The sequence below is a fragment of the Sciurus carolinensis genome, chromosome 1 (genome assembly GCF_902686445.1).
Source record: "Sciurus carolinensis chromosome 1, mSciCar1.2, whole genome shotgun sequence".
NCBI lineage: Eukaryota > Metazoa > Chordata > Mammalia > Rodentia > Sciuridae > Sciurus > Sciurus carolinensis.
Window position 1 is genome coordinate 75,315,537 of NC_062213.1, and position 17,693 is coordinate 75,333,229.

Consider the following 17,693-nt stretch of genomic DNA (forward strand, 5'->3'; position numbering starts at 1 on the left):
TAGATAAATTCTGACTTTCCAACAATCAGTGTGTGGTGTCAATTGCATTGCTTCCAGAGTTAAATTCTACCCATTCCCATTCTTCATATATCTTCCTGTGTTCAAAAGCATTCTTGATCCTAAGCAATGCTCATTGTAGTTCCATGTGATGCAGACAGCCTCACTGCAACCGTATTCTTTGTAATTCTATAGTAGAGTAATTTCAGTTACACAATCTAGCTTGTATCATGCTACCTTTGCCTGCCTATAAGTCCCTGAGCACAGGAGCAGTATTATCTGATTTGTTTCCCTTGAGGTTTCTCCTAGTACCAAGCACAAAGTAAAAAATTTTAAGTTGAATTTCCTGCCCAAAGAATTAAGGCATTAAATTCAGTCATTCCGGGTTCAAGCTGCATCTTCTCCAGCAAACCCTTCCAACCATCTTTTGTTAAGAAAACATCTACAAACATGAGCACTTACCTTAGGTTAATAATACAGGAGTCATGGTTATGCTTTAAAGATCAGGTATTCTATGACAAATTCCAGGTGATCCCACTTACTGGTCCCTCATAGGTACAGTGACCCTGATGACAGGAATGTTCTCACCTGGCTATTGCAAAGGCTTAATAGAGCAGTGCATGTAGATTTCTTAGCACTGTGCTTGGTATATAAGGTAAGAGCAGTTAAGTATGAATTAGTATTAATAAAAGAACTTAAAACCAGGATCATCAAAAGCTGGGAATGAACAGCTGAGGAGACTGGTCCATAGACAGTAACCTGCTTGTCAGGTAGACACCAGTTGAAATTGGTTGTGCTAAGTGTAGTTTGCTGGAAAAATGGATTTAAACTGTGAAAAATATATTTACTATTTTTATAATAATAATACCAAATTTACTTTTTGCCATCCACCATAGAGAATTATAATGCAGAATTATGAATTTTTTAACTCTTTAGACCATAATTATTGAATTTCAATGTACATTTGGTAGGTGTTAAACCTGTAAATGATGATAATTCAAATTATTAACATTAATGTTTTTAAATTAGCCATTATTAAAACCTAATTATTGGATGAGAGGGTCTATGTTAGGGGACATAGAAAGCTCCAGAAAAAGATATATGGCCAAATTAAAATTAGAACATGTAGCTCATATATTCTAAATGAACATGTGTGCTTCTGTAATAATAATTTTATTATCACCAAGTTACAGGATAGAGTTTTAATTATAACCTTTATATCAGTAGAAGCCATGTATTTAGGATTAAAAACCTACTGCTTTAACTAGTCTTGTTAAAGACTATGACTTGATACATTCTGGGCTCCAACTTTTATAAAAACCAGAGAACACTTCTAATAACACTTTTCTAATTTCATGGTTCAGTGCACAGTCAGTAAAGATTTAAATAATTCAGAAAGAAAGCCTATTCTCTTTCCTTTATTAGAAGTTTGAGTCAGGCAAATTCTTTGACATTTAATAGGTTTTTAACCCTTTTAATAACTTTTTATAATGAAATTTATTGGCAGTTGTTTTAAAGAAAGGGTTATTATATTAGCATGAATAGCAGTCAGTAGTTTTTATGATTAGTTTTGAGACCTTGACCTTATATGACTCAAAGTGTCTAAAAGCATAAATGAGTGAATAATGTTAATGTTAACGAAATTAGGTATACTCAGAAATATAGAAACTGTATATAACTACATTCATCCCATTATCTAACATGCTATAAAATTTTGGCAGACAAATATTTGAATCTTTAATTGTTTTAAAGGAGCTTAAGGTCACTTACAGAGTCAGACGCTTTAAAGGAACTGAACCACTTTGTAATTTTCCCAGACTGATTTTCCCAAGTTATTAATACCATGCTCAATAGGACAAGATTTCTAGCCCTTCCTTATCTTGGTTTCATGCTATTTTAATGTTTCATAATATATTATTAAAAGGATTTTTTCCATAATAAAATACTAATTTAAAATTGTACTTTAAAATACTAATTTAAAATTATACTTCAACTCTCCAATAAGTTGGGAGCGTACAAATATTCTGCATAGGGAAGCTGTCTGGTGGAAGCAGAATATAAGGTTTTAATTTGCTTCTTGAGATGTACTTTTAAGCTGAATGTCATGTGTATCTAATAATTTAAGAGCTTCCAAATGAACTCAAATATCACTGTTCTGAACTGATGTGAAGAAGTCAATATTCTACTTGACATCTCCAATTTTACTAGCATCCCATTAACATTCCAGTGGAAAGTATGAGAAAGCAAGTTAAATTCTCAGGTTTAAAAATAGTTTGAAAAACCATGTTAGCTGTCTTGTGCTGCTATAAATATACGGAGCTAACTCTGGTAGGTAAACCACAACTTCCAGAGGGCATATTTCGGAGAACTTCCCATTTATTTTTTTTTAACACCTGCCTTCCAATCCATTCTTTTTGTTTCAATGCACACAATCCTTCAAAAGTACTCTGGACATAAGGTATATTATTCAGTCCTTTCTCTGGACACATCAAAGTGAAAGAGAGAGAACAGACATTAGTGTGTATGAATATAACTTTAATATAAGATGATAGCCCCTTGTAAGCAAAGCACAGTCGACACTTTGGATAATGCAAAAGTTATGCTCTAAGGAAATTCAGGGTTTCATTGACTCTAATCAAAGGTAGACCCAGATCTCTGTCCTATTGACAGAGGTATGCAGCTTTGTAGGAACTGCTAATTCAGGTGTTTTGGGAACCAGAGGGTGGACTGCATGATACCCCAAACCCTTTTAGACAAGACAAAACTGCAGTTGTGATCCCCCCTTCCCCACCCTGCACACACACACCTTGATCCTGCCATTGATTGGCATTGTACCCTTTGTCAATTAAAAGTAAACTTTACCTGTTGCCTATTTGCATGTTTCCTTTATTTGTGCCAGGTGGAGGAGCCTTTTTGAAGGCCAACTGAAGTACAGTGGGTCAAGCTTGGTAATATTGACACTGATAGTTTAAAAATCACAGCAACAGACAAAATAGCATTGGTGTGAAACAATCTAAAATCAAGTGGCTTGATGTGGGTCAAAACTATAATTATGGGACTTAAAGTATCAACATACCCTGTAACCTCCTGGCCATAGTGGCCATCCAAAGGAGAGATTTTTATGTACAGAATTTATGGAAGAGAAGTCTGTCATATGAAGTGAAAGACCATTTTATATATTACATTTCTTCGAGCCTTGTATCTACCAGTAGCCTATTAGCCTTAATCAGGCTATAAAACCCCAGGTTATAAGTTCAGCCTTTATTGGACCTCTTTACTTTCTCACGGTAAAACCCTCTGCTCTGTGACCATAAACTGCCCCGCTTATCCCTGGGATGTCCCCCACATATGTAAGTTTGGGCTGCCAGAATGTTTGATCACAATTGTGTCAATGGCTCCCCATGAACTAGAACTAGTCATAGAAAGCAGCACCTTTCTAAATCTTTAAAAATACAGCATGTGCTGTACCCAGGCATTTTTTCAGAATTTTTTTCTAATTTTTTTGACATTATCAGTGTTCAATGTCAAAAGCCTAATAGGAAAACTTTTAAAGTTTATTTAAAATACACATTTCTAAATAATAAATAGATCACACAAGGAGATCACATAAAGACAATTTATTTAATTTGTTTGGAAAACAAATAATTAAGCTCTCTTGGAAATGCATTTAGGAAAATAATAAATAAAATTTGATTATTAAATTTACCCACACATTTGTTCTGGTGTATACATTTACATATTAATTGAATCCCTGGCAAAAATGTGTAATCAAATTGGGGGCTTAAATAATATCAGCATTTAGATTCTTCTCATAGACTGTTGGAGTGCATTATTCCTAAGAAAAAAATGAAATCGCTTTGCCTTCCTGCCCTAATTAATCATGCAAGGTTGCATGGACAACCCAGAGCAAGGCTCAGAAGTTTTTCTTCAGTTGCTAAGAATGGTATGTGTTTGATAGTTTATATAAAAGGAACCCAGAGCAAGCACTTGTCACAGCCAAAGCCAGCAGGGTCTTCTCATTGCCCTGGGGAAAGCACTCTACAGTGAAGGGTGTCAAATGCTGACAGACAGGGGTAAACGCAAGGGCTTCAGAGATTCTTCACGTTCTCTTGCTCCTGCTGCATCTGGCAAACTTCCAGGCGTTGCCTGCATAGACCACAGAAAGTAGCAGCTGGTGATCCACATTAGCAAATAAGGCCTCGGGGCTACCCCTGTTCCAGCACTCTGTTCACCAACTGCTATTCACTCAAACAGCTGGATCAGAGCAGAGAGAGCCAAGGCGTCGTTAGAGTTTTATGTGTACAACTGTTTTGATATAGATTGTCTGCTAGAGGCAGAGATAATGATAGCTTTCAAGGCTTGCACGTTGGACCTGGAAGGATGCTGATATTCGAAGAAACTGCGCAGACTCGAGGATTGTGAAGCACACACAGCTTTTGATACCGACAGGCAGGCCTTTAGTTGTTCTTGTAACATTTAAAGCTGCAATTTCAAACCATTTAGTCAAGAATCCTACTAACATTACTACAAAGATTTTTTTGGAGGGGTATTACAGTTATACCACAATATTCATTTTCAAAAATAATAATCCACAACATGGGTATTTTTTTCCTTCTCCTTTTTGAAGAAAATTCAAGGAAACTAAAGTGAAAACACATGCTGAAATATATATCAAATATTGTGTGTGAATTTTCCCACTTGAACTCCAGCCTCAACCTGGCAACTCTTAAGCTATAGGTACAAAAAGGAACAAGGAATATGATATTAGCATCAAGCATGGGTTGTACGACAGGTCATGAGGGAGAACATATAATATCTGCTTTGGTTTCTTAATTGATTTTAATGGAAGTTTTGTTTTCCAATAATTGGAAAAAGGGTTTTAAGGAACTCAATTAAAATTTCCTCTTCATTATAATCCTCCTCCATCATTTTAATTGACTTTTTTTTAACTGCCACAAGTAGAAAAAAAAATATTGGTCTTCAAGAGCAATCTGGATAATTTAAGGAAACAGATATGATTTTCAAACACTGAAATGTAGCACCCATTTTAAAATGGGCTGAATTTTCCAAATGGAGAGATGAATATAAAGAGCCACTCGAAACTAAAATGCCAATTACATGCAGGACTTTCAGCCAAGACGATATGAAGTTCACTTGGCTTGAATATAAACAAAATGAGAAATACACACATTAGAAATTGTCTTTGAGACATCTGAGCTCTAGAATTTAGCAAATGAAGTTCCCAAGACAGCAAGGATTTATACTAGTATTTCTAAATAGTCAACATCAATTCCAAATGCATCTTGTCAAAACATCTTTTTAATGTAACTCGAAAAATATGTGTTGAGTACCTGCTATGAGCCAAGATCTCTGCTAGATTCTAGGGCTACAGTGGTAAGGAAAGGAGTTTTTCTTCCTACTTTTTTGAGTTTATAATCTTCAAAGATGTATTATTTAAGATTATATTCAGCTGTATATCACAGAAAACTCCAATGATAATCAGTCTGCAAAAAATAGATTCCCATAGTAGGGACATTACTTAAGGTACGTTATACTTAAGGGTTAAGCAGACCCTTAAGTCCTTTCCTTCTTATTTCTTCAGCATCCTTAGAGAGCTGCCTCTTGGTCTAGCACATTTTTCTAAACCCTATTCGTCACCATACATTTTTTTGTTAACAAGAAGAGTAAAAGAGCAAAGGGGAAAAAAGTCTCCTTTTATAGGGACTTCTTGGCAATACCATCCAACATTTTCACTTATATTTCATGGTGACATGGCTGTACATAGCTGCAAGGGAGGCTACACATGACACTCGTTTGCCAGACACTTAGCCAGAGAGCTAAATACTGGAGGAGTCTTTTCCTTACCACAAAATGATAGTGTCACAGGATACAGTTTGGGGTTTCTTAATCATTAATCATTTTATGCCTAATGCTAGCTGAAGATTTTAGGAATAAAGAAAAATTATTAAAGTGGTTTATACTGACAGTATTTGATCATATACTAACACAAAAAATATTTTTTGAATACTTGGAATAGTATTTAACTAGGAAAAGAGCTCTTGAAGGATTGAAAAATGTCTCAGCCATGGACTAATCAAGGCAATGACTGTTGAGAAGTTACACACATGTTCAACTGACAAATTTAAAAAATGGTGTCCCATAAAGAAAGTACAAGGAAAATACATTGGCAGTTCAGAGAAAGAAAGTATTTGGAGATTTGTAGATGAGTTGAGTTTTTAACTTGACTTTTAAGTATCTTCTGAGTTTGAATATGTCAAGATAGCATCATGGAATGGTTAAAAAAGAAAAGCATACATATGTAAAATAAGCATATTTTATTTCTATTTGGTCTTTTTCAGTAGAGCTATCTGAGATCATTTTACCTTTCCCCTCCTCAATAGGCTTATGCAAAAGCCACCCACATGGTAGGCAAAAGGGAATTATAAGGGTCAAAAATACTTAAAAAATCACAAATCAGTGAGCAAAGGATTTTTCCCCTCTTTATAGGAATTTCAGATAGTTTGCTCAGAAAGTGGTTGTTGAGTGAGGGGGAAAACAGCATAAAAAAAACACACAATCAAGGCTGAAAGACATAAGCAAAGAATAGTAATTAATTTGATTTGACTGAACAATAGCATGCATGAAGGACAGTCATAAGTGATAAGGTTTATTTGGATCCCTTAATGTCCTACTGAAGAGTTTTGATTTAATTTTATAGGCATATAACAATGGAAAGTTTCAAGCGCATGGCTTATGAAGATTAATTTTGTCACAGCCTTTAAGGTACATGTGAAAATATTGTTTATAGTTAAGCAGTTTTTGGAAGTGAAGAAGTAAAATAGAAGGATGGGTGGGGAAGTGGAAGGAGGGACGGGTAGAAAGGAATGACGTTTTATGGTAGACTCAACAGAACTCAGTTTGGTAGAAAAGAATCCAAAATGAACAGGAATGTTTTAAGTAGAAGTGATAAGGAGAGTGAGGATGTCATCAACAAATTAGTTATGTAGAAAAAAGTAGGTTAAAGGGGCTGGGGATGTGGTTGTACACTTGCCTAGCATGCTCCAAGGCCCTAGCATGACTAAATAAATAAATAAGTTTGAGAAGGAAAACTTTTCTTACCTTTCTAGCAGGAATGATGTCCAAGTAACACGTCTAGCAAGCAACTACAGAATTAAACCTGGAGTTTGGGTCATCGCTGTACATTTTCTTTTTTTTTTTTGGGGGGGGGGGGTACCGGGGATTGAACCCAGGGCTTTGTGCTTGTGAGGCAAGCACTCTACCAACTGAGCTACATCCCCAGCCCCCCTGTACATTTTCTTTTAGAACATTCTCCATTAATAAATTCATGGTGGATCTTAATTGGGTGAAAAGAAGGTGGCTCATAACAGAACGTTAGGGAATCATTTAGGAGTGGAAGTTGGAGAAAAAAAGAGAAGTCAGAAAAGGAGTTGAGGGCTGAGGTTTTGGCTTAGTGATGGAGCACTTGCCTAGTATGTGTAAGGTACTGGGTTTGATTTTCAGTACCATATATAAATAAATGAATAAAATAAAGGTCCATCAACAAATACATACATATATATATATATATGTTTAGAAAAATAAAAGAAGTTGAGAAGAATCAGAACAACTGTTGCTACTAAGCATGACTTAAGTAAATTATTTATAATAAATTTAAAATACTGGGAATAAGAAGAAATAGTATCTTGCTAGTTCAGATTTTCTATTTGACATTAAGGAGCTGTTGTCAATCAATACCTTTCTAGAGAAAAAACAGTAATCAAAACATTTGCTTACCTGCATGAGCTATCTAATTAATCTTACTTTCAGAATCAGACTCATCCAGCTTAATTTTCCCCATATTAAACCTTAGGCAGTGATTAATAATGAACTGGCTCCCATGAAAGCAAGGTAAAATGGAAATACTCCTCCAGATTCACAGTATCACTGTGGGTGTGAAGGTCCCAGTGCTTGTAAGTGCATCAGAGGGGTGAGGAGATAGAGATGCTCTCTCATTTGTGCCTGCCACCCTCCACACAGGAAGATTGTCCTTTGATACAGTGTTAAAATTGCCTCATCTAACACCATTGGTGACACAATATTTTGAATTAATGACGAGTCTGTGGAAAGAGGTCCCCTCTTAAACACTTCACCATTCTTACCCAAATTGATTCTCTGCTCCTCCATGACCATGCCCACCTCTTGCTCTCCTATACCAGGTCAGGAATGCTGGTTTTAGTTTTCCAGACATCTACCCTGAACACAAACTAACATGAGAAAACAACTGAAGAGATTGCAAAAGAGTGGAAGATATAGGTGCTATAAAAGGAGATTGTTTTAAGTCCCTGGAAGAATACTCTTCCTAGTCATAAATCTGGAAACTGTATGAAAATCAATTTAGAAATTATTCCCTATCATATCATGTTAAAACTACAAGATTTCTGAGAAGATAAGATGAAGTGGACTCAAAATAGATCTGCTACAAATTGTACATGTTTGGTAACATGACATTTATGTGAAGGAAAAATAACAATATCGAGTAGTTAAATATTTTTGGAAAGAGTTTAGTTAAAGTATGATTTTGCTGGTAAATATTTTTAATTTATGGGACTATAAAGTGTGTTCTATGAATATGTAAGTTGAATGTGGGAGAAGGGTCTATATTGTTTACTGGTTTGGAAGAAGAGGTTATGTTGTATAGAATAGTGTTCATTTATGGGTACTCATGACTCTATGCCCATAATAAAATCTGTTCTACATGCTAAAAGTCTAAGAGAATAATAAATATAATTTTAGGACATTTCAGAGTAAACTTGATAAAAGAAAGAAAGAAACTTAGTGTGTACTACCTCTTCTTTGTATTTTCAAAGGTACTTTCTGTCAATGGTACAATTTTCAAGATATTCGTGAAAGCTATGTCATAAGGTAAATGAAATTGTAGAAATTATATGAACATCTAAGAAGAAATAAAAACTTAGTAAATGTCAGTGGAGTCAATATGAATGGACTAGATAAAACAATCATATATTTGGGTTGATGACAATTGAAAATGAGTTTTTAATTATCTTTAATTGACTATAACCCTCTCTATGGAATACCTAAAATGTTGAGTCAGTTACTTGATACAGAGGGAAGTATCAAAGATTGAAATTGAACATGCAGGTTTAACTCACTCTGGTTTGGAGCAAGTCATTTAACGACTCTGGATTTTACTCATATATTCACACATATATTTTGTAACAAGTATTTGACATTCCCCCCACCTCCCGCCCAGTTTCTTCTCCCATAGACTGGGTTTTCTTAAGAGCACTTGTACTTCTAACATGTATCTTTGAATTGTAACAACTGCTTAATGGGGGATTTTATAAAAAGGAAAATTATGGCTACTTTTGAAGGATCACGGGAATATAGTTTGGATTATTGAAAAAAATGTTGGTTTGGACTAGGAAGACAGCAGTTACAAATCCATGGAGCTAGACTAAACTTCACCAAGGAAAGCCAGAAGTCTACAACACCTGGAACTGAGACTGAAGATGTAGCAGGAGCAAAAATTGGAAAAGGTCCAAGGGTGGTTGAAACTGACTAACAAAATATCTCCTGGTAGAGGTGGGAAATCTGTCACTGAGAATGAATACAGGGCAGATAGCAGCCCAGAACAGTCACGAAAGTCCACTTTCAGATGAATCTTACTAAATTGGTGAAATGACTTGACAGCATTGGTCAAAAAATGATTTTTTTTACCTATTTTTCTCAATCCAATATGACTAATGCCTTTATACAAAAAGAAAATTTGAACACAAACATGTACATACACACAGGGAAACTGTGTAAAGACCAGCAGAGAGGCCCCACTAGAAACTAACCCGGCTATCACAGCCTCCAGAACTTGAGATAATAAATGTCTATTGTCTGTACCACCCAGTCTGGTATTTTTGTTTTGACAGCTCTAGCAAACTAACACATCTCCTCTGGAGACTCCATATGAATTTCATTCAACCTGCCTCATTGTCAGTATTATAAAAAATGATTTTATAACCGTGAGAAATAAAAAAAAATGTGTGACCAGTTTACTTATTTGAGTATTTTCATGTCACAATAATATTTGCACATAGAATGTCTAAACCTCTGACACTGATTCTTTTTTAATGAAACAGTAAGATAAATTGCTAATTTAATTTTTCAGTTCCAACATGTAATTTTAACCATAGATTTATTCACTCCCCCTTTTTTCTCCATAGTTTTCTTTTTTCTCTCTCTTGAGCACTTTCTACCTACCTGGGTTTCATAAGTCCCCTCAGAGTGAAAAAAGAAAAAAAAAAAAAAACTGAGTTGTGTCTATAAGTACCATGAAATAGTCCCTATTATTTTAAGTTTTAAAGTACTGGAGAAACATTAAGTGAAATCCACCGTACTCCTCTTACACAACGCATTTGACCTCTAGATAACGCTAAGCGCTTCATCCCCCAATGCTTTTAATTCTAATCCTTGCCGAGACAAAATTCATTGCTTGAATTACAAGAGTGAGTCTCATTAAGGCTAAAAAGCAGTGACCCAGATAGCATAATGGATTAATACAGTGACCTTGCAATTTTAGAGCTTTACTTTCAAATCTGACTGTTCAGTCAAATCATTTCAATAGTCAATTAATCAATTGGTTAATACCAGTCAGTAAGCATTGTGAGTCTGGTAGTTAGGAAACATTTTGGTCAGTGTTATCCTATAAAGAATTAAACTGAGAACAATGGTATGCTTATTAACTCTCAAAACCTTTCTCAAGTGATCAGAATTTTTAAAATAGCATTGAACAAATTGCTGTGATGCCATAATCACTAACAATTGTATAATTTGGACAGACGTTCTAATAAGCACCAACATTTTGAAACTTACATCATAATAAAATGTACATATTAATGATATGTGTCTACATGGCATTAATACCAAAAGATTGGCTAAATTATCAAATTCTAGTCTGGTTTTTTCTTTTTTGTGGTGCTGGGCCTTATGCATACTAAGCAAACACTTTCCCACTGAGCTACACCCCCAACCCCATGTTCTTTAAGGTCACATAAATTGTCAAAATTACTGTGCCCCAAAGAAAATTAATGTGAGTATAGCTCAACAGGGACATGCTGGAATCTACAGAATTTATTTATTTGGGGGGAAAGGGGGGCAGAAACATAATTCTGAAATTTTAATTAATTAATTTATTTATTTATTTATTTTAGATGCAAGACATACGGAACCCAGAAGGAACTCAGTATAGCTCCCATCCTCAGATGGCAGCCATGAGACCAAGGGGTCAGCCTGCAGACATTAGGCAGCAGGCCGGAATGATGCAGCATGGCCAGCTGACTACCATCAACCAGTCCCAGCTGAGCGCTCAGCTTGGCTTGAACATGGGAGGAAGCAATGTTCCCCACAACTCACCCTCTCCACCAGGGAGCAAGTCTGCAACTCCTTCACCATCCAGTTCAGTGCATGAAGATGAAGGCGATGAGACCTCTAAGGTACAAACAGATCATTTTTACTACCCATTTTGTCGCCTTCTTTGACCTCTGGGTAGCACAAATCTCTATCCTTCAAATGAGAAATTTCGGTGAAGACATACACTTGGTTAATGAAGCATGAGGTTTCAAACCAAATGGATTAAACCACACGCCTGGCCAATTACACTTATAAGTTCCTAATTATCCTTTCAATACAGATGTACTAAGCATAAAAGTCACTCACACCCACAAAATGTACAGTCTGCATATTAAGGCAGAATAAGTTTTGCAGGACCCAACTTCCAAATATAAGCCTAATTCACACTCATTCAGTAAGATCTATTTCAATATAAATATTTTATCTTAAGGCAATAGCCCTTCAGGGGTAAAAAGAAGAAGATGTAAGTGTGAATGTGTTTGTGTGTACAAGTTTGCATGTGTGTGTGTGCATTATAATTCTGTGGTTAGTTGAAACCCTTAAGATCACCTGACTCAACCATTCCATATTGAGGACAAGGATAGAAAGAGCCAGATGTAAGAGTTGGCTGCATCCAGAAACAGAAGCCTGAACATTTTGTGGTATACGGTTTGTAATCCCCATACCAATATGGTTATCTCTGTATGTCCATTACCAGTTATCTGGATGGGAAGATGGGTTAAGACCTTAGGTGCAGAAGGTAATCAGTTCTCTAACATATTATAGGCAACTTTTTTAAATGACTGCACAAAACCAAATGCATTTTCACCTGAAAACACCAAAATAATCCTTTTATTACCTTAATCATCAGACAAGTATCCCAAATGCACCCCCATGAGGACTTTTGTGCCTAGATGCTATGAAAAAATGCTCACTATTAAATAAGCATTGTATATTCCTCCTCTTCTTTTTTTCTTTAAAAATCTTACTAATAGTCAGCCACTCTATTCTCTTTTCACCTTTGTGAGAATTTTATTTTTGGCAAATGAAACTGTCAACCCGATGCCAAAGGCAACCTTGTGGGATTCTGGGATATATGGTTGATTTCTAATGGCTACACTAATTTTTAAAAGGTCCAGATGAATCACAATTCATAGATTTCCTTAGCCTGATGACAAAACTGAAGTGATGACTATATTTTCTTATGTTCTGTTTTCTTGATACTATGGCATTTGGGACTTAATCCTGGGAAGATTACCCCTTGTGTGGCTAGCTAATTCCTAGAGGTAGCAGATGACTCCCCTGCAAACCCCCTTTTGACATACAGAGCAACCTACTCAGAGCCCACTTTCTAACTATCTCCTTTATCAGACTCTCACAAGTCAGTTACTCCTGGCCAGGCATCTGACAGCTAGGGACCAGCCCTATAGCTCAGAGCCTGACAAAACTATTCAAGCTACTAATCCTTAACTTGCTCAGCATGCCTGTTCTGCTTCGCTATTCCTTCCCACAAAATCACCCACGAATTTTCTAGGTCATGCTCTGCCCTTGTCCCCTTTCTACCTCTTGATTGACCTGAGTGTTTCCCCACATGGCCCTGTGTGGCCTGCCATGTCTCTTCATTCAGAGTGATCTATGAGTCTAAACTTCTTTCTTCATGACTATCTTTTCTGATTTGCCATCCTACCATGTCTGATTAAAACAAATCCTAGGACAAATACCAGAACAGCCGCAAAACCACACTTTGCCAGTGCCAATTGCCTCCGCACTCTGGGACTCTCCCTGTTGTCAGTGGGAGAGTCACTCATGACTAAATTGAAAAGACAGGAGAAGGCCAATTGATATTAATAATAATGTATTGGGTTAGTGAAAACTCAGCTGACCATTTAGAGGGCAAAATAATTTTCTTCAGAAAATATGGATTATTCTAATGACACCTAACAGCCAGTGAGTTCTTGAACCTAAGAGTAAATACCAGGAATTTGTGGCCAGTGTTGTAAATATTGGGTTACACATGAATGACTCAAGTCAATTTCTTTTTTTTTTTTTTTTTTTGGGGGGGGGGGTGCTGGGGATCGAACCCAGGGCCTTGTGCTTACAAGGCAAGCACTCTATCAACTGAGCTACATCCCCAGCCCCTCAAGTCAATTTCTTAAACAAAGTTTGCATATAGCATATTGTAAGGAAAAAATAATGTTCTGCTCATAGTAAGGATCAATTTGTGCATCTGGATTGTATCTTTATCAGTATTCCTTGATGACATTTCAGGAAATTAAATGTAAAATTAGTAGCTCTCTGACAATAAATTTTATACAGAATGATTCTTAATTACAAGAGCATTTTCCACAGCCTTCAATTTATATGAGTCAATGAATGAGTAGAAACCTGAGATTCATAGAACTTATGTTCTTAGATTCTGCCATTTTCTATTAACCCATTAGGTTCATATTTCATAATTTTGCTAAGGTGTGAATTTATACTTTGTAAGTTTTCAGACTGGCATGAAATTTTGCCAGTAGATTTTCTACTCATTTACTAAATATCCACATTCAAAATAATACATATTTCTTTACTGATGATTGTATAATATTATTCATATTCTAGAAGTAGAGTTGGATTCGTGCAGGTTTAGGGATGATTCTAGAGAATGTACCATTTAGAAACAACTTTTTGTCTACACAAACAGAAAATATGGATTATTCTAATGGCACCTAACAGCCAGTGAGTTCTTGAACCTAAGAGTAAATACCAGGAATTTGTGGCCAGTGTTGTAAATATTGGGTTACACATGAATGACTCAAGTAAATTTCTTAAACAAAGTTTGCATATAGTATATTGTAAGGAAAAAATAATGTTCTGCTCATAGTAAGGATCAATTTGTGCATCTGGATTGTGTCTTTATCAGATACAACTCCTAAGGTTCTGTTTAAGGGTATTTTCCATCTCAAAAAAATTCACCACTCCTTTCCAGCTGTATGCAATGTTCTTCACTTTCCCTTTAATTCAAAATCCTTCTACCCATTTATTCAACTTATATTAAATTACTAGAAAAATCCTCTGATGAAAATGCTTGAGCATTTTTTTTTATCACAGTTAAGGATTAAAGTGAATTTTCCTTTGTATATGAGTAGGATTTATGTGGAATGTTGTATTGCAACAGCTCCAGTTAGATATAAAACAGCATTAAATCAAAAAGATCATTTAAATCATTTCTAACAAGCGAACCAAAAAGGAATATTGAGTTCCATACCAGAAAAAAAGCGTCTTTGAAAGTTTCCCTCTTAACACTTTGTGCTCTCTTGAAGCAATTACATATTGATTCCAGTTTATCTAATTGAACAATTAAATGAAATAAGTCTGTTTTGACAGAGAGAAATATTGTAAATACACCAGTAGAATTAATTATCACCTTATAAACACTACCCATGATTTTGATTGCTCTGAAGCTGTGTTGACAGCTTTAAGTCATAAATGAGACATACAGGAAAGCATCAAAGCAATATAAACTTAGGCAGCTTGTGGTTCTAAGCCTGTAATCCAGTACTTCTAATTTAACAGACACTTTAAGACACTTAAAAGTATCTGGCATTACAAGTATATTTTTGGCAGTTTTTCCTTTAAAGAATTTATGGGCTAAGAATCAAAGTGTATTTTTTTTCATCCTTTTACTTTCAGTTTTTCTGTTGAAAGTGTCCTTATGTCTTATATGTGTCTTGTGTAAGTAATCTATAATGAGATGATCTTTTGCTTTCAAATGGAGCATTTACATCATTTATATTAATATAAATACTAAAATATCTGGGTTTATCTCTCCATCTAAGTGTGATACTTTTGATATTTTACAAAAATGTTCAATTTTCTTAAGACTATTCTTATTTTCTTTAGTCCATTATTTTTTATTATAAAATTGGAAACTACTTCTGTTTCTCTTTCAGTAGCTTTCCCAAACATAAAACCATGGAAAATTCTAAAAGTGAACAATATCTTTACCCATTTGCTTAGATTTACTCCAAACAACTTCCTTCCCATTTATATTGTTCATTTTCAAGGTAATTTGATTGGATTCTCTGACTTAATAAACTTTATAAAATGCTTTTTATTTTATATACTCTATTTTATCCTCCAGATTTATTTATATACATGTTTTTTCATCTGACATCACTTTCTTTATACTTTAAAGTATTCTTTTGTGAGGGTCTTTTGGGAATATGTTTACCTTAAAAAGTACTTTTGCTGGGTATAGAATTTCTAGATACACAGTTATTATTCTCTATCAGCATTTTAAAGATGTTATATTATTCCATTGAGGCCTGGTTTCTGTGTTCTACTGTCCTCTATTTTTCTTCGAAAGTAATCTGTCTTTACTCTCTTGCCTTTGGTGCCATGTAGCTTCATTGTGAATAGGTCGGTTTCTTCACATTTATCCTGAATTTAATTATCTCCATCATATCTAGAAATTTTTAATAATTTTTTCAGATATTGCTTCTACCCCATTCTTATTCCCTTCTCATTCTATAATTCTGAAAGGATCAATGTTAGACTTTCTCATCTTATCCTTCACAATTAGTTTATTTCACATTTGCTACTTTCTTGTCTGCTGTGTTATATTCTAATTCATTTATATTTATTTGTCAGTTCATAATTTCATAAGTCTCTTTTCAGCTGTATCTAATCAAAATGAAATTCAAAATGAACTATTGAGCTTTAAATTTCAAATATATTTCTAGTTTTATTCTCAAATCTGAATGTTTTCTTATTTGCTTGTTCTTTATTCACATGTTTAATTTCTTTTATTCATACAAATATGTTAAAATATATATGTTGTATGCCCTCTGGTAATTCTAATACATGAAGTCTTTTGCGGACTGGTTTCTGTTTTAATAGCTTGTTTTGTTTTATTTTGGTTTTTATTTTTTACTTAACATCATCAATATTATTATTATCATGATTATTATTATTTTGCTTTTGGAATGAAAGCTAATACTTACTTAAACCTTAAAGGAATTCTTTTAGATCTGGCTTGTAAAGAGATTCTTCCAAAGATGATTTGTAGTTGTTTTTCCCTGATATCTTGAGCCATTATAATCCAGAACCACACTTAGATTTTCAGATGAGCTACAGGGTGATGCAAATGCTGGTTTTTGTTTTTTAATTATAATAAGAGATTCCTCCTCGGTCCCATTTAATATCAGGATTCCAGAGCAATCATCCTTGTAGGTCCTGAGATGTCCAGTGTAAGGAAAATTATATTGCTCTACACTTGCACTAAGAGTCTCTTTTACATCCTGACTTTAATAGACCCTCCTATAAACATCCTGACTTGGTGAACCATGAACTTGTCTTTTATCTACTGCACCCTTTAACCTAATATCAGCTGATTCAGCAAAAATCTTCAGAAAGGGGGTCTGACTTCAGTACTCTGCTTACTTCTCTGGGTTCCTTTTTTCACTAATTTTTTTGCCTTCAAGGGACTTACTCATTCCTTAATTCCTTGGTGTATGTGCCCTGACATGCTAGACAGAAACAAAAAGATTTTACTCTCAAAGCAAATAAGACAAGTCACTGCAGCAGAAATTAAATAAGCCTTTATTGGTAAATAGCAGTATTTACTACTGTTCTACGTCAAGAAGACTCCTGTAGTAAAATAAAAATGATAGCTTTCTATAAACATCAAGAAAATGAAACCATTTTAAAACCAAATGTCCTGTCACTTTATCTAACAGTGGCACAAAATACTTAAAATTGGTACTTGAAAGCATAGTATTTTCTCCATTGAACTGTTTTTACTATACGATTGTTCAATACCTCAAATGATGTGATATATACAATGGTCTTTAAAGAATTCCTTAGGCACCAGCAAACAGAAGTTTCAATTTTTTTTGTTTATTTGTTGGTACTGGGAATTGAACCTGGGGTGCTCTGCCACTGAGATGCATCTCTAGCACATCTCCATTTTTTATTTTATTTTGATACAGCATCTCACTAAATTGCTGAGGCTAGCCTCATACGTGAAATCCTTCTTCCACAGCCTCCCTAACCTCTGAGCTTACAGATATTTGTCATTTATTTTACAAAAGAAAACGTATCCCATTTGTTAGGGCTCAGCCTAACAAATTCGTTGAGGAAAAAATGATAAAATTCAAACAAATTTGATTCCAAATTATTTTTTCTAAGATCTATTTAAATAATTGAATTATGCTAGGATATAGTATTTTCAAGGAGCATTTATTCTTAGACATGTCTTAGATGACTGAGCATATTTGATTAATTCATGGAATAAAAATAAAGTGAGAGTT

The 17,693-nt window shown here is 34.8% G+C and overlaps 1 protein-coding gene and 1 non-coding gene across 2 annotated transcripts in view; one reads left to right on the top strand and one right to left on the bottom strand.

Moving 5' to 3' along the window:
- Nucleotides 1–17,693, top strand: part of Tox (thymocyte selection associated high mobility group box) — a 291,212-nt gene that overhangs the window by 234,725 nt on the left and 38,794 nt on the right. The window contains 1 exon segment of the mRNA XM_047559398.1: nucleotides 11,220–11,501. Coding sequence (XP_047415354.1) covers nucleotides 11,220–11,501 — 282 coding nt within the window.
- Trnat-ugu (transfer RNA threonine (anticodon UGU)) lies at nucleotides 13,458–13,530 on the bottom strand. The gene has a single exon. It is a non-coding gene; the product is annotated as a tRNA-Thr (tRNA).